A 22,528-nucleotide genomic window follows, 5' to 3' on the forward strand; every position below is an offset into this window, starting at 1 on the left:
CAGCAGTATCACAGTGGCACAAAGAGATAAATCAGTTCAATAAACATAAGCTCACGTTCATCAACCTTGGTGCCCTCACGATGTTTGAGGCTGGGCCGAGAGAAATTGCAGTTGTTGATAATCAAGCAGATACCTCTCTTTGCTTGAGTCATGGAATATCTTCTCAAAGCCTACAAACATAAATCCACAACCCAGATTAAACAATCAGATTATTACTGTCCATGTTTTGCGAAAAAGCTACAATTCAGAGTATAGTGTTTGGGCGTTTCACACCAGAGTCTGAACCATGGTCCAAATCAAGGTTCATGATGTTTAAATGTGATCTGTTAATTTCAGTTTCACATTGCAATTTAGGGAGCAGACTAAAGACTTTTGTATGACATATGTATGTCCTGTCATCATACCTACATTGGTTTGTAGGTTTGATTGGTTTGTATACGGGCGTGTGTCTGACGTTGGCGTGTTGTCAGTTATTTTCAGTTCTTTTGTCAGCACAATATTTCAGTCTTTCCATTTGAAATGAGGAAATGAATGAAGCTGTCCATATCTTTGTTTCGTTGCCGTTATAATATCATTATTAGTACCAGCATCTCCAACTTCAGACTCAGTACCCCACACTAGTTCAAATGAACGTCCTCGTCATTCAATCATTATACTGTCGGCAGTGAAGACTACAAATCATCCTCTTATTCTTCGTCTTCTATTGTTAAATGCTTTCTCAACTTCCTGCAATTGGTCTAAAAGTCTGAACTGTCCCCAACAAAATTTCCACACTGCAAATGATCCAAACCACGGTTTCGTTTAATCCAGACCGAGACCACCTCTTCGGTCCAGACCAAATTTTGGTCCATTGTTCTGGATCGGTGTCCGAGGCACCTTTCACACCTGTTATTTTGGTTAAGACTAAAACTTCCAGACCAAACAAGGTAGGTGTGAAAGCGCCCCTTACGTTAAAATGAGCAGTGGGGCCCATATCCATTCTAGTAATCTAGATCTTCTTATTCCCACAGTGTGAAATATGTGAAATATGAATCAAACACAGATTTTCACAGAGCCCCTCAACAAGAAAGGGCCTCAATATAAACTGACAATGCAGGAGCCAGTTTATTTTCTACATTAGCTTTTTTGACCAAACATAATCAACGTGAATCATGTGATGACAGGGGTTTTAGAGCCCCTAAGGGTCCATGACTGGGGCAGTTGACCATTTTACTATGGAAGTAATTCAGCCTTGAACACATGAACTTGTATAACTGAGAGGAAATAAATCACACACCTTACTGTTTGTAGATGTCTGATTTTCAGAGAAGGTCCTGTTTTCTTGAGAACCCGAAACGTCTACAGTATCACTGCACACTGTGAGACAGACGATCGAAGGGTGGAAGATCAGTGTCGTCATTTTCCACAAAGATAATTTAACAGTCTGTCGTGTTCTTTTAATACAGCTCACTGTGGAAAATACTTACAATAACTTAGTGAGCAGGCACTGTTGCTTGCTTCAGTGCTTAAAGGTAAAGTCGTAAAAGAGGATTCTGAAAAGATGAATGCATATGAAATGAAAAAAGTTTCATTTGTTAAACATCAAATCTGACTCAGAACTCACGCAGAACGGTGGTGTGTGAATCATTGGAAGACTGCAGGGCACGAGAGAAATTAAAAATAAAATAAACCACAAGACAAAATAAATCTGTTTCATCGTCATATAAGTGACTCTGTATTTTCTTACTAGAGTCAATGACTGGAGGGCTTGTAAGAAGAAGGAGAACTAATGATTTTGCATTATAATTTTACATAAATTGATTGAAATGAAACAGCAGATGTTTACATATGTATCAAATTTACAGCAATATAATTAGACATGTTCGGGAGTGGGAAAAAGTATAGAAGCTTGTGTGGACAAAATAAAAGTCCCCTCACTGTAAATATCTATTAGGGTTAAGACAAAGCTTTAGGTTAAGGCTGAAATGGTTTTAGGCGTGTAGGTGTAAGGTGACCTAATGGAAGCCATGTCATTTCCTGTGCTTTAATGTGCCTGACTTCAGAACCAGCCCAGTTAATCACTGAAATAAACTCTTTGAAAGTAAACCTGCTGTCTCTAACTTTTGCTTTTGTGTTGTCAGTTGTTGATGACATTTGGAGAGAGAGTTTTCTGTAGCTTACCCTGCTGTGCCTTGAACTGGGTGATCTGTACTTTCAGCCTGGGACAGACTGGGTGAATGATATTCTCCAGTTTGTTTAAGTTATTGTCACCCAGGAGGTTCATCTGCTCCATCCTCAGGAAGACTTCCAGCAAAGACTGAAAAGTTGAGCAAATTTACACTTACACTTAACTTATCATAAGATAGTGTGATACAGGCTTAACAGCAGAAGCAAAGTCAGGCAACAGATATTGTTGAATTTTATTGATGATTTAAAAAATATATATATTTCCGTCAAGAAGACTATGTTTTCACCCCTGTCCTGTTTGTTAGATCTTAGGCAAGATTACGCAAAAACTACTCAACAGATTCGGACCAGGGGGCAGAAAGAGGATTTTTTTTGTCTTTGTTTAACATTGTGAGATTTTTGAGGTGTTTTGTGACAGTATCACTGATTTTCCAGAGAGTAACTCATGGACTAGATGAAAATAAACTGGCAAAATTATGGTACTGATATCGATGAGTGTGTGAAATTTGGGGCCACTTGAAGGAATTTAAGGGGACTGTTGGGACTTGGCGGAGGAATGTGCCCTACTGAGTGCCATTCTAGTTTTATAGAAATTGAATGAACTGTATTTATACAGGACTTTCAAGCCAAGCTACAAGCCACATTCACCCATATTCTTACAGCGCTTACAGTGTTTTAGGCTTATTCTTTCAGGCACCATTTCAGGGAAATTTGGGGTTCAGTATTTTACCCAAGGACACTCTGGCATACATAAAGGAGGAGCCGTGGACTGAACAACCGACCACCTGGCTAGTGGATGTCCTGCTCCACCTCCTGAGCCAATGCCGACCCTGTATTATTAGCCAATCAATGCAAAAAGTTGTAGAACTATTTATAGTTTGCATGTTTATAACTATGGCTGATTGTCTCTTGTCTCCTCAAACACGGGATTCAAATGTTGACAATCAGAAGAACCAACTCACAGTTTTTTCATCCAGTATTCTTTTTGGGAGCTCATCGTTCAACAAGAACTTCACATTACTCGAGTCGTCAGTAGTCAACTCCTCGGACAGGTTGTAGAGGAGCTTCCTGGAATGAGAGACAGTACAACTGTAGTTGGCCTGTTGCTTGACTGGACATGCTAGAGGGTCACCGTTGTATGTTAGTATTCTGAGACCATTCTAAGCAATGAGCAATTGCACTTTTCCATAGATATCAATGATATATATGATACATTTATGATATATATGACTGTTGTTTGGACAAAACAAGACAGGAGTGACCCCGGACTCCAATAAATTGCTATGGGATATTTCTTGTATGTCTATTTTGTGACTTTTCAGAGACCACTGATATAAATCTTATTCAAACAACCGATTTAAATTACATATCCCAAATTTGTATTTCTTCTATATAATGAAGTTCACAGTTGAAAACATTTCTAAACATGTCATCAATGTTCATCAAGTTCCTACCCAATCCATTAATAAGCCTTGCACTGTCTCTGATACTGATCCTATGCTTTATATGTATTATATGTAGAAGGTGTATCCCTATTAAGCGTGAGTGTTTTCAAATACTTTCCTGTAACCATAATTATTGAATGATTTACTTAAAAGCAGCAAAATGTGAGCAGCCCACCTGTAGGGAGAGATGAGGCTTGTAGGTTCTCCGTCGTTGAGATGGAATTTTCTGACTAGGTCGATGCGTTGTATGGTGCGCAGAAGCTCAGTCAGCAGGTATGGTCGCTCTTGCGAGAGATGGTCTTGTTCCACCAGACGAGAGAAGAGGTCATTGGCTGACTTCACAGATTCCGTGTTTCGGTTCAGGATGTTGGTGCAAAGAAATGCTAGAGCTTTTACATTGTCCGTACTCAGGGCCTTCCCCACTTCCAACAGCAGCTGCTGGAACTCCATTCCCTGCACTAAAAACAAGGTAAACTCACTCAGATGTCTGTTTTTTTCTGGTATAACATAATGCCTGGTGGTCCCTAACATCTGCTGGTGGTCACTAACATCTGCTGGTCGTTGGCAACCTATCATCAAACTAGTAGGGAAGGCCCAAACATCTGATGCGGACCAGTAACATCTGCTGGTGGTCCCCGACATTATCTATTGATCCCTGATATCCTCTGGTGATCCCTGACATCTGCTGGTTATCCTTGACATCTGCTGGTGGTCCCTGACATCTGCTGGTGGTCCCTGACATCTGCTGGTGGTCCCTGACATCTGCTGGTGGTCCCTAACATCTGCTGCTGCTCCCTAACATCTGCTGGTGCTCCCTAACATCTGCTGGTGGTCCCAGACATCTGCTGGTCATTGGCAACCTATCATCAAACTAGTAGGGAAGACCTTCAATCTTATAACTTATATTTACCACCTTGTCCTATGTTATAGAACTTATTGTAGTTGGTAATCAACACCCCAGAAGAATATTATCTGACTTTCACTCCCACATAAATCAATATGACAGCCTTCTTCCACTTGCATACAAATGAGAAACACCCTGACTTTAACCGATATATAGAAACACGAGTCTGTGCATTTGTCACCTTCAGAGAACAGTAGTGACTTAACTCTGTGATCTATTGATCCAAAATACTGCAGTGTGAATCCGGATAAATAAATAAATAAATCCCCTGTTTTAAACTCTGGAAGCCCACAAGGACACTTTACTCAATTTAGTTTTGATATAACACCCAAGAAACAATAAAACAAAGATTGAAATTTGAATGAAAATAATTGAACTTGTAGGTGTTTAAAGGTGTCAATCATAAGACTGGATTGTTTCTTAGCAACTCAACACTGAGAGCTTTGAAAATGTCAAACTCTTGTTGGGATCTGCACTGCTCTACGTCTGAAGTGAGGCACCTTTGTTAACAAAAAAAAAAACTCGAGGACATATTTAAGAGTGAGCTGCAGCAACAGACAGGAGTGACAAGAAGGCAGAAGAGAAAAATAATGTATTGCACAGTGAAAAGAGGAATGTATGATTTTCAAGTCAAATAAAAGGCTTGATTGAGCGTCAGGCAGCGATCAGCACAGCAGGGGTGGGACTGCTAATGTACCTGTGCTGCTCACGTCTCCGATCGTCACGCTGGAGACGAAGCTGGGCTGGTGAGCCTCTCCCTCGGCCTTCTCCATCACATACACAGGAAGACTTCCCGTTTTGGTGCCATATTCATGCAGGATTTGTATCGGTGTTTTCCCAGGAATGTTCCTCTGCGTTTCAACTGGGCTCAAGCTGCGTGTATTAATGAAACCAGTTAAATTAACCAGAAGCACAATAATAACTGTGCTGTTGCCATAAATCTCTTACCAAAAATAGTGAAAGCAAATGATATGACCTATTTACAGGAGGGAATAACGAATGCAGCATAAACCTAACAATTTTCCCAAAAGGTGATGGAAGTTTATTAGATAATGAAACATATGAACCATCAAAAAAATTCTGTCTAGTATTTAATGGAAGTATTTTTTTTTTTTCTTTTCAGGATTCTGGTTTGTAGCGTTACTGTTTATAACAGATCCAAAAATACTGATTTAGAGCGATATTTTTTTACTATCAATAAATGAGAGATTCATTACAAATCAAACAACAGAAACAAGCTGTTGATTTTCACATGTGAGAAGCTGAAACCTGTAAGAATTGAATAATTAACCGATTATCCCCACTGTGTATTTAATGGTTGATTCGTCAAACCTGAACGTCACTCAGTAGAGCTCACATTTTCGCCATAGACCAACACAATCCCCTCAAATTAAAAACTCCACTTTTTACCTTTAGTTTAACACTCAAACACTTTAGATCAGGGGTATTCAACTAAAATGTAAAGAGGTCCAGTTAGAGAAAATTTCTTGAAGCAAAGGTCCGGAAGATCATAATGTCTAACTATTTAGTGTGATATATATTTAAGTAGCCTAGTAGTTGTATCAACATCTGCATGTACTAAATACCTGACTGTCAAATCAAATGAATTCAGTACGATTCAAAAACTTTGACATAGAACGTAACATAGAACTGAACATATATGTATGATTGCAGATATGTATAATGTTCTCTCATTAACTAAATAAAAGTAGGGCTGCATTTCAAAATATGAGAAAATGAATAAAATGTGAAAATTGTGCATGTTCAAATAAAGGGCTTAACTTCAGAAAAATTAAATAAAGGGAGCAAAAGCTTGAATTTCCCTTTTTCTGTTTCACATCTTGACTCAAAAGTCTCAACCAATTTTACAGATAATAAATCTCAACACATCTCAACAATTGAACAGTTTTAGAATCACTTTCTTCCCCTCTTATATCCCACTCCCCCACTTTGTTCGTCTATTTCTCTCCCTTTCTCCGTCTCACTCCTGTTTCTCCACTTTCTCCGTCTCACTCCTGTTTCTCTCCCTTTCTCCGTCTCACTCCTGTTTCTCTCCCTTTCTCCGTCTCACTCCTCTGTATCTCTCCCTTTGTTTTCTCTACCTGTATCTCTATTTTTCTACCGTCTTTTCATGTGTAACTTGCCTCTAACTCTCTCATCTGTCTGCACTGTAGAGTCGCAATGTTTACCGTCTGGAATGCACAGACTTGATTGGCTGAGTGGTATCACGTGGGATGGCTTAACTCGCATGCAATTGGTCTGTGCGTTTCTCATCCGCTAAACCACTACCGTGAAGACTACAGAAGCTGCGCTGATTACAAATAGAAGCGCCCCGTCAGGTTTTAAATCATAACCTTCTGTTTTGGCTGTAGGTCCGGGTCCGTACGGGACGGCTTCTGGGTCCGGACCGCGGTCCGCCTGTTAGTGACCCCTGCTTTAGATAATGAAAGTGATTTAAAAACAACGTACCCGGAGTCTGCGGTGGTTTTCACAGCTGCTGACGGAAATCCCTCTTGCGCCATGGTTGTTTATGTTTTTGACTTCCTGTTTTCAGCTGGGAAATATCTCACAACACTTCAACATATATTTGAACTGTGCGTCAGGTTGTTATGTGACTGTGAAGAAAATGAAAACATACATCTTCGTTGTGGCCTGACCGGGGAAATCACCTTCTTTAACAACATATCAACATCCGGGTCAGCCGCGGGTCAACTAATTTGACTGGCGTTAAATTTCTCTACCGCCACCTGCTGGCGATAGAAGGTCACAGAGGGCGTTTCATTCATTGGTGATTTCACTGCGGAAAAAAACACAGGAGAAGTGCAAACAGTAAATCTAAGTAATAATACATGCAGGATATCTGGAATCAGCAAAAGATTGGAAATAAGGTTTAAATTAAAGATGAACCTCCATATAAACACTGGAGCAAACTCCATATAGCGCTATAATCAACCGCTGTATACTGATATACTTTTGATGCTCGTGCCAACCAGTGCAGTTCGTGTGTACATACATTTTTTTCCAGACTCATATGACCTTAAAACACTGAATGTAATGGACGAACAGAGTAGAGTTTGAAGAGTCCCAGTTTAATACAAACACACAGAATGAATGGATGTTCAATTGACAAAATATTTTCACAATAGCATTAAAGATTTCCTGGATTTATGATGTGGGACAACCTTGTGGACCGTATTTGCATATTTTAAATGACAATGGTTGACAAAAAACATTTGAAGAATAAAACTTTGGTAGTTGCCCCAGGAACAATTGGTCCACAGTGTCAGTGTAATTTAAAAGTGCATGTAAAATAAAATGATAATGAAATAAAATAAAGGCTGAGAGCGAGATGATTCATAGATTCGCTACAGCAGACAGTACAAATACTTAGCTTTGAAAATGCTACAACTAGAGGAGCAGGGCTGGTACTTGTGTGTAAACAAACCAGTAAGACTGTGTCATTGAAAAAAAATCATCTCAACTACAGGTTGACTTTCAAGTGTCCAACTACATCGTTGAATAGTAGATGGCCCAGGAGTTATAAGAAGTATGAACACATTTGGATGAAGCTTCCCTTCGTCCTTGGGGGATCGTTTTAATGTCAATCAAACAGAAGGCAGGTGGGGGGAAGGGGTCTTAGGCACCGGGAAGACCACATTCTTCCTGAGCGTGGAGGCTTGCTGAGGCATCTGCTTTTTTTCACCTTCGGTTTTGGTCTTGAGGCTCACATCATCATTCACTTTGGTCAGGATGGACAAGAGGTCCAAGCCCCTGGAAAAGGAAAAGAGAGGAGAGTGAAATAACCCAAAGCACAACACAGACACCTATGAAAAAGTAAAAAGTTAAATATTTCACTCAGACATAAAATAAATACTATGAAATATAAAGAAATATAAAATGTAGATTGAGAGGTACTTCAGTATTTCTGTACATTTTAAGACACTGAAAAACAAAAATCCATCATCCAACAATATCAGATATTTAGTTTTTCTCACCCTGGCACCAACTCGACGAGGTTTTTGCACAATGACTGAATAAACCAGGTGCCCTTCTTCTTATCTCTGAAAGAGACAAAGGAAGGAACGGTGGCCATCGACATCAGGAAATCAGCCTCTGCTGGGATGGAATCTTTAAGAGCATCACTACAAACAAGACTTGGTTCGGGGCCATCGGCCTCGATGTACACAGCATCCTGCTCCTTTTGGCCCTGGCAAGCCTGGACGAAGAACAGTTTGGGTTTTTCTGCTAAAGTCGGGCAGTTAAGTGCATTCAAAGGCTCCTTCAGAACTTTGATGTCGACAGTTTGAGTGTCTACACCGTAAACGCTTCCCTCCTGGCCGTGGCTGAGAACACAGCACGCCACGCAGTCCATCTGCCTGTGGTCTCTCCCACCGAGCTCCCGCAACACAGACAGCATCTTCTCACTCGTGCAGTCTAGATGTACCTCAACGTCAAAGCCCAGCCACTTAAACACATGGCTCAGACACTCTGGAGGATATAGAGATAGATGGACACACACATGCAAAAAAATGCATCAGCAGTATCACAGTGGCACAAAGAGATAAATCAGTTCAATAAACATAAGCTCACGTTCATCAACCATGGTGCCCGCACGATATTTGAGGCTGGACCGAGAGAAATTGCAGTTGTTGATAATCAAGCAGATACCTCTCTTTGCTTGAGTCATGGAATATCTTCTCAAAGCCTACAAACATAAATCCACAACCCAGATTAAACAATCAGATTATTACTGTCCATGTTTTGCGAAAAAGCTACAAGTTCAGAGTATAGTGTTTGGGCGTTTCACACCAGAGTCTGAACCATGGTCCAAATCAAGGTTCATGATGTTTAAATGTGATCTGTTAATTTCAGTTTCACATTGCAATTTAGGGAGCAGACTAAAGACTTTTGTATGACATATGTATGTCCTGTCATCATACCTACATTGGTTTGTAAGTTTGATTGGTTTGTATACGGGCGTGTGTCTGACGTTGGCGTGTTGTCAGTTATTTTCAGTTCTTTTGTAAGCGCAATATTTCAGTCTTTCCGTTTGAAATGAGGAAATGAATGAACCTGTCCATATCTTTGTTTCGTTGCCGTTATAATATCATTATTAGTACCAGCATCTCCAACTTCAGACTCAGTACCCCACACTAGTTCAAATGAACGTCCTCGTCATTCAATCATTATACTGTCGGCAGTGAAGACTACAAATCATCCTCTTATTCTTCGTCTTCTATTGTTAAATGCTTTCTCAACTTCCTGCAATTGGTCTAAAAGTCTGAACTGTCCCCAACAAAATTTCCACACTGCAAATGATCCAAACCACGGTTTCGTTTAATCCAGACCGAGACCACCTCTTCGGTCCAGACCAAATTTTGGTCCATTGTTCTGGATCGGTGTCCGAGGCACCTTTCACACCTGTTATTTTGGTTAAGACTAAAACTTCCAGACCAAACAAGGTAGGTGTGAAAGCGCCCCTTACGTTAAAATGAGCAGTGGGGCCCATATCCATTCTAGTAATCTAGATCTTCTTATTCCCACAGTGTGAAATATGTGAAATATGAATCAAACACAGATTTTCACAGAGCCCCTCAACAAGAAAGGGCCTCAATATAAACTGACAATGCAGGAGCCAGTTTATTTTCTACATTAGCTTTTTTGACCAAACATAATCAACGTGAATCATGTGATGACAGGGGTTTTAGAGCCCCTAAGGGTCCATGACTGGGGCAGTTGACCATTTTACTATGGAAGTAATTCAGCCTTGAACACATGAACTTGTATAACTGAGAGGAAATAAATCACACACCTTACTGTTTGTAGATGTCTGATTTTCAGAGAAGGTCCTGTTTTCTTGAGAACCCGAAACGTCTACAGTATCACTGCACACTGTGAGACAGACGATCGAAGGGTGGAAGATCAGTGTCGTCATTTTCCACAAAGATAATTTAACAGTCTGTCGTGTTCTTTTAATACAGCTCACTGTGGAAAATACTTACAATAACCTGGTGAGCAGGCACTGTTGCTTGCTTCAGTGCTTAAACCTATAGTCGTAAAAGAGGATTCTGAAAAGATGACTGCATATGAAATGAAAAAAGTTTCATTTGTTAAACATCAAATCCGACTCAGAACTCACGCAGAACGGTGGTGAGAGAATCATTGGAAGACTGCAGGGCACGAGAGAAATTAAAAATAAAATAAACCACAAGACAAAATAAATCCGTTTCATCGTCATATAAGTTACTCGGTATTTTCTTACTAGAGTCAATGACTGGAGGGCTTGTAAGAAGAAGGAGAACTAATGATTTTGCATTATAATTTTACATAAATTGATTGAAATGAAACAGCAGATGTTTACATATGTATCAAATTTACAGCAATATAATTAGACATGTTCGGGAGTGGGAAATAGTATAGAAGCTTGTGTGGACAAAATAAAAGTCCCCTCACTGTAAATATCTATTAGGGTAAAGACAAAGCTTTAGGTTAAGGCTGAAATGGTTTTAGGTGTGTAGGTGTAAGGTGACCTAATGGAAGCCATGTCATTTCCTGTGCTTTAATGTGCCTGACTTCAGAACCAGCCCAGTTAATCACTGAAATAAACTCTTTGAAAGTTGTCGTGGCAATTTCTGCAATCCCACCTTAACAACGAGGAACGAGACACAATTCTCTTACAGTATTGTCACACTTTAATGCTCAGAGCATGGTGCATACGACAAAGGTTAGTTTGTAATATGCACACCGATGGGAAACAGTTCTTTGTCTTTATACATTTGGCTCATCCCTCCCACTCTGGTTGGGTTTGTTACAAAGTCAAAGGTCAGGATCTTCTGATGACATCAAGGCAACAATGCCTTAGTTAAAGCAATCAGGCCAAGATTCATTCAGTTGTACAGGATACAGCATGATCAAGGTTACATTGTATGAGATTCAATCATGATCAATCAAAGGGGAAATTAACATGATCATATTGTGGTCAAAATGTTACATTTCCTTACAATCCCCCTTTTGATCATGTTGGATCAACGCTAAAGTAAACACTTTATAAGGTGGGGAATACCACTGTCAGGGGTTGACCGATTGAGGTTACTTCAGTTGTGTGCCAAGATCATCAACATTAGATGGTGGAATCCAGTCTGGGATAGGGTAGAGGTCAATTTGCATAGCAGTAACAATGGCCTTAGTGCATTGTTTGTGTATCAGACCAATCATACAAGTGATAACAGAAATAGCACTCAAAAACATGACAATGCTTACAATCAATGTGCGAAAGAACGATGTACCCATGGATGACAGGGGCCAAACACCTTCGAAAAGGGTCCCACCCATGCACATCATGCAGATCTTTATCCTTTGTTCAGTATTCTGTTTTAGCTTAGTTATCTCTGTCATTACTAGCAATATAGGAACAACATTCAGTATGAATAACTTGACATACACCACCCTGAGAGGCCAGCAAAAGGTCCAAGGCCATTCTGTTTTCTGTTGCTACCCGTGCTACATCGTCTAAGCGCCTTGATGTAGCTGTTATGGTGACTGTAGAAAGATTCATGTGACGTTCTAACACTGTGGATAGTGACTGAATCTCTTCTTGGGACATAAACACCCCATATGAGGGTATTAGGAGTCCTAATACACGTTGGGTGGTTGTTATTGTGCGTCTGGCCCTGCGGTGGAGTGATGATAGCTCTGCTGCAGATACTTCTCTGATTAGGGTACTAAACTGGACTGTCTGTTAAAAGAAACAGTCTTTGTTTGATTACAATAAGTAATATTTGCTGTAATTATGTGGCTAGGATCCTGTACACATAAAGAAACATTTGACAGAGGATGCACTCGCAGAGGAGGCCAAGCGACTGAACAGTTGCGGGCTGAGGATTTAGCTGAAAATATAGGCTTTGAACAATTACGTACATTTAAATCCTAAGAACATTATTTGGGTTTGAGTTTTCCACGGGGCTATCCACACTCCTGCCATGATGCTATAAGTATATTCTGTATTGCTTACTGGCCAGCATTCTGTCTCATTGCAGCTAGCAGGCACAGCTAGGAATTCTACACGATGTTGGACCATTGCATGCACAATGGTCTCGAACTTGGATATTTTCCACAGTACTGCAGTTTTTAACTCACTTGGTCTGTAGCGCTCTGTTAAATTCTGATAAGATAAAATAAATGATGTCCATTTCACTCAGGTCGGTTATGATGAGTTAGCCCTGGAATATAACAGTCTGAGAAGGTCTCTGTAATTTTTGCAACTTTAAATACTTTAAGGTCTGCTACTGATAATGGTACAGGCATTACCATAGGTGTCTGTGATAATGTAGGTAAATGTTGGCAGATCCAGCAATCAGAAATGTTTCGGCAGTAAACCCATACTTGCATCATAGTGATGACTAAATTGTCTTTATCAATTATGTATCGTCTCATTCGCTTGTATTGTTGATTTGCAGGAGGTGTGGACTTTGTTGTGTTTTTACAAATTTGTGACTGGTGGCCAATCGCGTCCATACGGCATGTAGGTCGTTCCTTGTGTTTTTGACACCAGATTACAGATTGTTTCAGATATTTAGCTGTGTTGAGCTCATTGTACGGCAACATGTTGTTCGTTCAAGATCACGGACTGTCTCCCCAAAGGGGTGCTGGAGTCTATAGTCAGGCATTGATATTTAGCCCTAACCCTCCCCCTTTTTCTTTTTTCTTTTTTTTTTTTTTGTTCCTTCTGTCTTCTTTTGCTGTTTCTTCCTTGGTCTGCAACAGCTGTTGGTTGTTGGTAGGTTTTTACACCCCAGTGAGAGCAGCCGTCTTTCTTCTGCTTCTGTTCCTTGTCTGTGAGTGGAGCGGGACTCTCTCCTGGGCCTCCGTCTCAAGTGGCGGCACCTTTCTGCAATGGCTGGCATGTGTCCCGGTGGTTCTTTCTTTCACATTAACTGCTGTAGGTTATCAGCACCCAGTCTCCTGGTTTCAGGTTATGCAACTGGCCCTCTGCTGGTTGCGGTAGTGTTGCTTTTACCTGTGTGTATAAGGCTCAACATTTTGGTTAAGTGCACACAGTAACTAAGCATCACATCTTCTAGGAGTTCTGAGTTGAGGACTTGATTTTCTTGGGGGAGGGCCATCTCGGTATTCATAGGTCTGCCTGGAAGAATTTCAAATGGTGACAGACCTGTTCTGGCCCTTCCCCTCCCTCTCATGGCCATTAACACTACCGGTAGTGCTTTTATCCATGAGAGTCCTGTGTCATCACAGCATTTGACCAGTTTGTTTTTAATTGTTCCATTTTCTCTTTCAACTGCTCCACCACTCTGTGGATGATAGGTGCAATGCTGTTTCAGATTGATACCTAAAAATGTTGAAAGTTGATTATTTGCATTATTTACAAAAGTTCCGTTATCACTGTTGATTTTATGTGGGATTCCCAATGGGGGAATGATTTCTCGCACTAACACCTTTGCCACTGCAGAGGCATCTGCTTTACCTGTAGGGAAAACTTCAACCCATTTAGAAAACATGTCAACAGCCACAAGACAATATTTCTTTCCTTCACATGGTGTTAGTTCAATGAAATCCATTTGCAAGTGATCAAACGGTTGGCCAGGGGCTTGTATGTCCTGGCCTCTTGTAGTGTTGCTTGTCAGACAAATTAAACATTTTGGAAAAAACATTGTGAGTAATTTGTGAAACCCGACAATTTTCAAAAAACAAAAAACAAACAAACAACAAATAAACATTTAAACAGACATGGACGGCCGTCCTCAGATTGACATACATTGTTAACATATGTACATTCAGCCCTTTTACAGGCTGCTTTCTCTATGTTGTTAGCATGGCTCTGTGCTTCTGCTAAATCTGTGAGAGAAAGGCAAGAGGAGTATCAATCAATTGTGACATTTACAGTATGTTGGTTAGTTGTGCCGCTTCCTTTGCTGCTGTATCTGCTTGAGCATTACCTGTTGAAACAGAATCACTTTTAGTGTGAGCCTCACACTTACAGACAGATATCGCTGTAGGGAGTAAAATGGCTGTTAATAGAATTAGGTTGTTGCTCTAGCAGAATAGAAGATACAGAATATGGCACTAACAATGTGACCTCTTGATATCCTTTCTGCTTAGACAGAGAGGCTGACCCAATGCCAAGCTATCAAATTTTTTAAAAATTTTTTTTTTAGGAGAAATACGCCACTGGTCGTTGTACTCTACTGTTGTCATGAAACCCCCTTTCTCATTTACAGTCTGTGTAAATGATCTGTTTTGATCCGGTAGTCCCAGTGTAGGTGTAGAAGTCAGTCTGTTGTAGCTGGGTAAATGCTGTGTCAGCGTCTGTCGTCCACGTCAGGTTGTCTGTTGGTCTCAGTCCTTGGCCATGCATAACATACAAGAGTGGAGCCTCAGGGATGCATAATCACAGATCCACTGTCTACAGTAGCCTGTCATCCCTAAAAATGACATTAATTGTCTTTGGTACGCGGTTTTGGAATCTTGAGGATGGCTTCCACTCGTTTTGAGCTCAATGTTTTACCGCTGCTAGAAATTTCGTGTCCTAGGAAAGTTACACTTTTCTGGACAAATTGCAGCTTAGCCAGGCTGGCCTTGTGGCCCTGGTCTGCAAGATATTTTAGCAATGCTACTGTGTCGACTTTTACAGGCCTGTTTTGTTGGTGAACAAATCATCAACTCATCAACATATTGTATCAGCGCTTCCCGCTGGGTAACTACAAGTCCTCAAGACTTGCATATAACACCTGTGAGTCGACTGCAGGGATTCCACAAAACCTTGGGACATACATCTAAATGTATATGATTTGCCCTGGAATGTGAAAGCAAACCAATACTGAGAGTCCGGATGAACTGGGACACTGAAAATGCATTAGCCAAATCAACAATTGAAAAAAACAAAAAAACACGTGCTTTCTGGTGGAACTAGAGAAACTTGTATATTATCTTTCTCTCTTTTTTAAATTTTAATTCATTTAATAGGCATTCTTACTGGTGAGTGTGCACATGGAATGATGACTGCGGTTTTACCAGGTTTTTAAATACTGGTGTTATCCCTGCTAATGCTTCTGGTTTGAGTGGATGTTGTGCTTGACATAAACGGTATGTGCTTTTTGGTGTCACATTGAGAGGTTCAGTCTCTTTAACTAATCCCAGATCATACTTATCATTAGCCCATAACTTTTGTTGCACTTCTTGTAACTCTGAAGAGTCAATGGTTAACTGAGAAAAATGTATCCAAACCTTTAGTTTAAATTTAGCAGTTTGTGCTAAATGCACAGTTTGTTTTCCCCAGAAAAGTGCTCTGAAATGGGCATCTGTATGTTTGCATTCGGGGTGAATATTGAATTCCTTCTCCCTATCCTCCCATGTACAATCTCGTGAACACCGAGTGACCCAGGGTGCCAAATTTTCCCACTGCACATCATTTGCTTTAGCTAGAGACACATGTGGTGATGAGTTATGTATATTAAAGAATTTGGCTACTGCGGGGGTCAACACAACAGTCAATGCGCACATTCTATTATTGTAATACACCCAATCACTAGTAATAAAATTGCTTTCTTTATCTTCCTGGAACCAGCTTTTTCAAACTCTGTGTCTGGTCCTTCACTAACTGTGGCTGTGCAATGTAAATCAGGTGCTTGCATGACGTCGTGTGTGTGTGCTATTTCAAGCAGATCTTAGGTTATGTACCTGGGCCCCGGGGTAACAGGTCCCATTGGTATATGTACAGTGGCTTACCATGATCTGGTTGTACATATTCACCTGGGATATCTCATGTTCTGGTGACTTTAACCCCTTCCTCTGTACAATGCAAAATCAAGCCTAAAACACACATTAGGTCTCTTGCTAACAAATTTACAAGTCAACATTTACTTTTATATCCCCATCTGTTTTGGTAACAGACAGTGGTGTGGTATATGATTATTTAATTGTGGTGCCTGATGCCCCAACAGTGAAAATATATATACCACTCAATTTTGGAAGATAATTTTTGTTTTATGGCCCCAGAATCAACCAGAAATGTGATATTTTTCCTGCTACCTGTAGAGTTATTTCAGGTAAAACTTCAGATCCACTTGTTTTTTTGTCATGTTAAACAATTCTTTGTAATGTTTGTACGTGTATGTGGTGTTGGGGGTGCGTTCACCTGAATCTGGAGTCTCCTCTGCCTCTGCCGCAAGCCATGCCTCATCCTCTGTGCAGTCTCCGGGATAAGTGAAAAAGAAGTCCAGTGGATCCCCTTTTCAGCCTTGTTCTGTTACAGTCTCTCGCACAGTGCTCAGGGTCTTCTGGTGGCAACATTCAGCTGTTTTCTTTGAAGACTTTCATCAATCTGACCACCTATTCAGCAGGCTGTTCTCATAAAGTCTCTCCACATGTCCGCGATACACAGCATCTGTTCTCCAGTCATAGCGCATGTCTGTCTCTGGCCAGTCTCCTTATACTTTGCCCCATTTCAGTTTCATGCTGTGGAGCAAGAGACTTCTGGTTTCTCTCAAATTCTGCCTTTACTGTTGTACAATTTGGGCCAGTACTTCAACAACTGCAGCCCATCCTTGTGTGGCTATGTCTGGCAGTTCACTGGAAATTCAGCGCATCTCCTCTGGTGTCCAGGCTCTGTAGACATACATCACTGCATCGGCGTCTGCTCTTGGATTAGGCACCTCAATCATTGGGAGATTGTGGACATCTCGTGCTCTTGTTCTTGTGGATATGGGACTTGTGCCGCGATGGTTGCAGCGGCCTCACTATGGGGTTGGAGCGGATGCTGCGCCTGATTTGGTGTTCTGTTGCGGCCGACTGTACTTGGATGTCTCGGTATGAGATAGCAGGCTGTTGGTTCAGGTGACTCTGATGTGCGGCTGAGGCAGGAGGAGATCCAGTTCTTTCTGTGAATGTGAGAGCTGAGGACATTGATTAGTTTCCTCCCCTCCTCTTGCGCCCTGCTCACTACTTTGTTGTCGGTGTCTTTTTCTTTTTTTTTCCTGATTCACACATCATAAATGCTCTCTGATTTATTTTGGTTTTACCCTTTATTTTGTCATATTGTCCCAATTTATTTTGGAGCGTCTGTATATGATTTATACTAAAACTACCATTCTCAGAAAATTCAAACTTTCCTACCCACAACAGAAGCTGTTTACAGGAGTCATCACCATGTTTCTCACACATAATTTTTGCACATCCCATTAGATCAGAAACTTCAGTAAAGGTTTGCTACTAAGTTTCCCCATTTCGATATTAATTCGCAGTCACTCACTTACCAGCAAACAGAGATCTCTCTCAGACATGACATTCATTGATATTATTCATTATTTCCTTTATCAATGGGTCGTCACCCTAAGTAATGTCACTCTACCTCAGACGTCACCCGTGGTCTTCAATACTGTATCCTCCTTAAAAAATTTTAGATGCCGTATCGAACTATCTTCATTCCAAGATCTCACAAGCAGCCTCTTCTCACCCTGGGAGTCGATTACGACTTGCCCTCAGGAGAGAAAGACTTCTGGTTCTTGGGCAATTTAGAATCCCCTCACCGACTGCCGCAGATTTATACTTGGTCTTGAAAGTGGTTTGAAGCGTGAATGAGTTAGGCATCCCGGACGAGCCCCCAAATTGTCGTGGCAATTTCTGCAATCCCACCTTAACAACGAGGAACAGACACAATTCTCTTACAGTATTGTCACACTTTAATGCTCAGAGCATGGTGCATACGACAAAGGTTAGTTTGTAATATGCACACCGATGGGAAACAGTTCTTTGTCTTTATACATTTGGCTCATCCCTCCCACTCTGGTTGGGTTTGTTACAAAGTCAAAGGTCAGGATCTTCTGATGACATCAAGGCAACAATGCCTTAGTTAAAGCAATCAGGCCAAGATTCATTCAGTTGTACAGGATACAGCATGATCAAGGTTACATTGTATGAGATTCAATCATGATCAATCAAAGGGGAAATTAACATGATCATATTGTGGTCAAAATGTTACATTTCCCTTACAAAGTAAACCTGCTGTCTCTAACTTTTGCTTTTGTGTTGTCAGTTGTTGATGACATTTGGAGACAGAGTTTTCTGTAGCTTACCCTGCTGTGCCTTGAACTGGGTGATCTGTACTTTTAGCCTGGGACAGACTCGCTCAATCTTATCCTCCAGTAGGTTTAAGTTATTGTCACCCAGGAGGTCCCTCTGCTCCATACACAGGAAGACTTCCAGCAAAGACTGAAAAGTTGAGCAAATTTACACTTACACTTAACTTATCATAAGATAGTGTGATACAGGCTTAACAGCAGAAGCAAAGTCAAAGTCAGGCAACAGATATTGTTGAATTTTATTGATGATTTAAAAATGTTTTTACTTCCGTCAAGGAGACTATGTTTTCACCCCTGTCCATTTGTTTGTTGGTTGGTTTGTATGTTTGTTAGTTCTTAGGCAAGATTACGCAAAAACTACTCAACAGATTCGGACCAGGGGGCAGATAGAGGATTTCTTTTCTCTTTGTTTAACATTGTGAGATTTTTTGAGGTGTTTTTTGACAGTATCACTGATTTTCCAGAGAGTAAGTCATGGACTAGATGAAAAAAAACTGGCAAAATTATGGTACTGATATCGATGAGTGTGTGAAATTTGGTGCCACTTGAAGGAATTTAAGGGGACTGTTGGGACTTGGCGGAGGAAAGTGCTCTACTGAGTGCCATTCTAGTTTTATAGAAATTGAATGAACTGTATTTATACAGGACCTTCAAGCCAAGCTACAAGCCACATTCACCCATTCACACACATTCTTACAGCGTTTACAGTGTTTTAGGCTTATTCTTTCAGGCACCATTTCAGGCATCGCAGGGGGAAATTTGGGGTTCAGTATTTTACCCAAGGACACTTTGGCATACATAAAGGAGGAGCCGTGGACTGAACAACCGACCATCTGGCTAGTGGATGTCCTGCTCCACCTCCTGAGCCAATGCCGACCCTGTATTATTAGCCAATCAATGCATAAAGTTGTAGAACTATTTATAGTTTGCATGTTTATAACTATGGCTGATTGTCTCTTGTCTCCTCAAACACAGGATTCAACCGTTGACAATCAGAAGAACCAACTCACAGTATTTTCCTCCACTGCTTTGCTTGGGAGCATCTTGTTCAACAAGAACTTCATTTCCTTCAAGTGGTCAGTAGTCAACTCCTCGGACAGGTTGTAGAGGAGCTTCCTGGAATGAGAGACAGTACAACTGTAGTTGGCCTGTTGCTTGACTGGACATGCTAGAGGGTCACCGTTGTATGTTAGGATTCTGAGACCATTCTAAGCAATGAGCAATTGCACTTTTCCATAGATGTCAATGATATATATGATACATTTATGATATATATGACTGTTGTTTGGACAAAACAAGACAGGAGTGACCCCGGACTCCAATAAATTGCTATGGGATATTTCTTGTATGTCTATTTTGTGACTTTTCAGAGACCACTGATATAAATCTTATTCAAACAACCGATTTAAATTACATATCCCAAATTTTTATTTCTTCTATATAATGAAGTTCACAGTTGAAAACATTTCTAAACATCATGTCATCAATGTTCATCAAGTTCCTACCCAATCCATTAATAAGCCTTGCACTGTCTCTGATACTGATCCTATGCTTTATATGTATTATATGTAGAAGGTGTATCCCTATTAAGCGTGAGTGTTTTCAAATACTTTCCTGTAACCATAATTATTGAATGATTTACTTAAAAGCAGCAAAATGTGAGCAGCCCACCTGTAGGGAGAGATGAGGCTTGTAGGTTCTCTGTTGTTGAGATGGAATTCTCTGACTAGGTCGATGCGTTGTATGGTGCGCAGAAGCTCAGTCAGCAGGTATGGTCGCTCTTGCGAGAGATGGTCTTGTTGCATCAGACGAGTGAAGAGGTCAGTGGGTGACTTCACAGATTCCGTGTTTCGTTTCAGGATGTCGGTGCAAAGAAATGCTAGAGCTTTTACATTGTCCGTAGTCAGGGCCTTCCCCACGTTATGCAGCAGCTGCTGGAACTCCATTCCCTGCACTAAAAACAAGGTAAACGCACTCAGATGTCTGTTTTTTTCTGGTATAACATGATGCCTGTCATTATTACCGTTTGGTGTGGTGAAATTGATCAGATAATAACAATAACATTTGATGGCATTCTGGAGGAGGTTGTGTGAATTCATTATAGCTTTCACGCCAGATTGAGATAAAGGCCGGGATTACCTGTTGATCTTTTTACCCAATCACACTAGGTACCCAACTGATGATATGTCACCAACATCTGCTGGTGATCCCTAACATCTGCTGGTGGTCCCTAACATCCTCTGGTTGTCCCTAACATCTGCTTTGGATCAGTAACATCTGCTGGTGGTCCCCGACATTCTCTGGTGATCCCTGACATCTGCTGGTGATCCCTAACATCTGCTGGTGATCCCTGACAACTGCTGATGATTCCTAACATCTGCTGGTGATCCCAGACATCCGCTGGTGATCCCTAACATCTGCTGGTGATCCCTGACAACTGCTGGTGGTCCTTAACATCGGCTGGTGATCCCTGAAGTCTGCTGGTGATCCCTAACATCTGCTGGTGGTCCCTAACATCTGCTGGTGGTCACTAACATCTGCTGGTCGTTGGCAACCTATCATCAAACTAGTAGGGAAGACCCAAACATCTGATGCGGACCAGTAACATCTGCTGGTGGTCCCCGACATTATCTATTGATCCCTGATATCCTCTGGTGATCCCTGACATAATTTGGTGATCCCTGACATCTGCTGGTTATCCCTAACATCTGCTGGTGATCCCTAACATCTGCTGGTGGTCCCTAACATCTGCTGGTTATCCCTGACATCTGCTGGTGATCCTTGACATCTGCTGGTGGTCCCTAACATCTGCTGGTGATCCCTAACATCTGCTGGTGGTCCCTAACTAGTAGGGAAGACCTTCAATCTTATAACTTATATTTACCACCTTGTCCTATGTTATAGAACTTATTGTAGTTGGTAATCAACACCCCAGAAGAATATTATCTGACTTTCACTCCCACATAAATTAATATGACAGCGTTCTTCCACTTGTATACAAATGAGAAACACCCTGACTTTAACCGATATAGAAACACGAGTCTGTGCATTTGTCACCTTCAGAGAACAGTAGTGACTTAACTCTGTGATCTATTGATCCAAAATACTGCAGTGTGAATCCGGAAGTAGAAAAAGAGCTGAGTAACAGGAGCTTACTATTACTGCTACACACCTCACAACTCTCTAAGTGTCAATAAAGTTTGATTAAATGAGAATTTCTTTATAATTTAACGATAGAAATATGATCTTAACACGAACATGTCGCTCAGTGTTACCCACCTGTCTGGAGGAGTTTTCACTAAGTCTGATGAAGCCTTGTAGAAGTAGAAAACTTCTATATTACTTCCCAAACACGGACCTGGGCGCACCTCGTCAAACCAGAGGAGCAAGTACAAACCGAAAGTAAAAAAAAGTTACCAGATGAACGCTTATTATCGTTATTTTAAGATAATTTCATTTTGTATTTGTATTTTTTATTTATTGTTATTGTTTTCTCAGATGTGAATCGTGTACGATCTTTTTATCATTTTAAATACTCGGGTACGATATTTGAACATTTCCTGTCTGGCAGCCTGACAACCAATCACGGAGCCTGGATCATGTTTCACGGGGGGGGGGCATGTGCATTACACGACACCTGTGTGATGCGCATGCCCTTATTTGGACATGAGTCAGCAGCGCGCAGAATCCGGAGCAGGCCGTGACGTCAGGATCAGGAACATCAGGTGATACTTCCTGTCAAAAATCCAGGTTCAACTATGAGCTCAGTTTCAGACAATCAGCTTTAACTTCCCAAACTAACAGTTGATATTTGACTGGATTTGTATTTTCCCCAGTGACCCAGCAGGTAGATGCTGAATGTTCTGTGTTCATAAAGTGCTTCTCTAGTCTTGATGACCACTCAAAGCGCGGTAGAGTAC

At 40.9% G+C, this 22,528-nt stretch overlaps 2 protein-coding genes across 10 annotated transcripts in view; both read right to left on the reverse strand.

Moving 5' to 3' along the window:
- The window catches only part of prkra (protein kinase, interferon-inducible double stranded RNA dependent activator), a 29,009-nt gene extending 7,316 nt beyond the window's left edge, over positions 1-21,693 (reverse strand). Inside the window, exons 1-8 of one of the 7 annotated variants that reach the window (XM_035175513.2) lie at positions 6,985-7,238; positions 5,213-5,388; positions 3,787-4,069; positions 3,129-3,234; positions 2,161-2,296; positions 1,467-1,532; positions 1,277-1,356; positions 56-170 (exon numbers count right to left, since the gene is read on the reverse strand). In XM_035175513.2, coding sequence (XP_035031404.2) covers positions 56-170; positions 1,277-1,356; positions 1,467-1,532; positions 2,161-2,296; positions 3,129-3,234; positions 3,787-4,069; positions 5,213-5,388; positions 6,985-7,037 — 1,015 coding nt within the window. In that variant the 5' untranslated portion in view covers positions 7,038-7,238. Of the gene's footprint in view, positions 1-55; positions 171-1,276; positions 1,357-1,466; positions 1,533-2,160; positions 2,297-3,128; positions 3,235-3,786; positions 5,061-5,212; positions 5,389-6,984; positions 7,239-21,467 lie in introns of those variants that run through there. The other 6 variants (XM_047342721.1, XM_047342719.1, XM_047342718.1 and 3 more) reach the window with 6 other exon arrangements.
- LOC118120505 (caspase-8) lies at positions 7,584-22,018 on the reverse strand. Of its 3 annotated transcripts, none has more exons than XM_035175520.2 (9): positions 21,888-22,018; positions 20,280-20,562; positions 19,619-19,724; positions 18,603-18,738; positions 10,518-10,562; positions 10,328-10,407; positions 9,106-9,220; positions 8,511-9,003; positions 7,584-8,286 (listed from the first exon to the last, which is right to left on the reverse strand). In XM_035175520.2, exons 2-9 carry the CDS (start codon positions 20,552-20,554, stop codon positions 8,121-8,123), a joined length of 1,416 nt encoding a protein of 471 aa, XP_035031411.1. In that variant the 5' UTR covers positions 20,555-20,562; positions 21,888-22,018; the 3' UTR covers positions 7,584-8,120. The 3 variants fall into 3 exon arrangements, with proteins under 3 accessions (XP_035031411.1, XP_035031410.1, XP_035031409.1); XM_035175519.2 differs by having other exon boundaries at positions 10,518-10,583; XM_035175518.2 differs by having other exon boundaries at positions 10,518-10,595.
- Between the last annotated feature and the right edge of the window lie 510 nt (positions 22,019-22,528).

Source organism: Hippoglossus stenolepis, chromosome 13, assembly GCF_022539355.2.
Source record: "Hippoglossus stenolepis isolate QCI-W04-F060 chromosome 13, HSTE1.2, whole genome shotgun sequence".
Taxonomy (NCBI): Eukaryota; Metazoa; Chordata; class Actinopteri; order Pleuronectiformes; family Pleuronectidae; genus Hippoglossus; species Hippoglossus stenolepis.

Coding starts and splice junctions, on each gene's coding strand:
- LOC118120505 (XM_035175518.2), bottom strand. CDS start 20,554: ATGGAGTTCCAGCAGCTGCTGCATAACGTGGGGAAGGCCCTGACTACG. Junction 19,725..20,279: donor AGCCTCATCTCTCCCTACAG/GTGGGCTGCTCA, acceptor CTCTCATTCCAG/GAAGCTCCTCTACAACCTGT. Junction 10,408..10,517: donor TGCCTGCTCACCAGGTTATT/GTAAGTATTTTC, acceptor TCTGTCTCACAG/TGTGCAGTGATACTGTAGAC.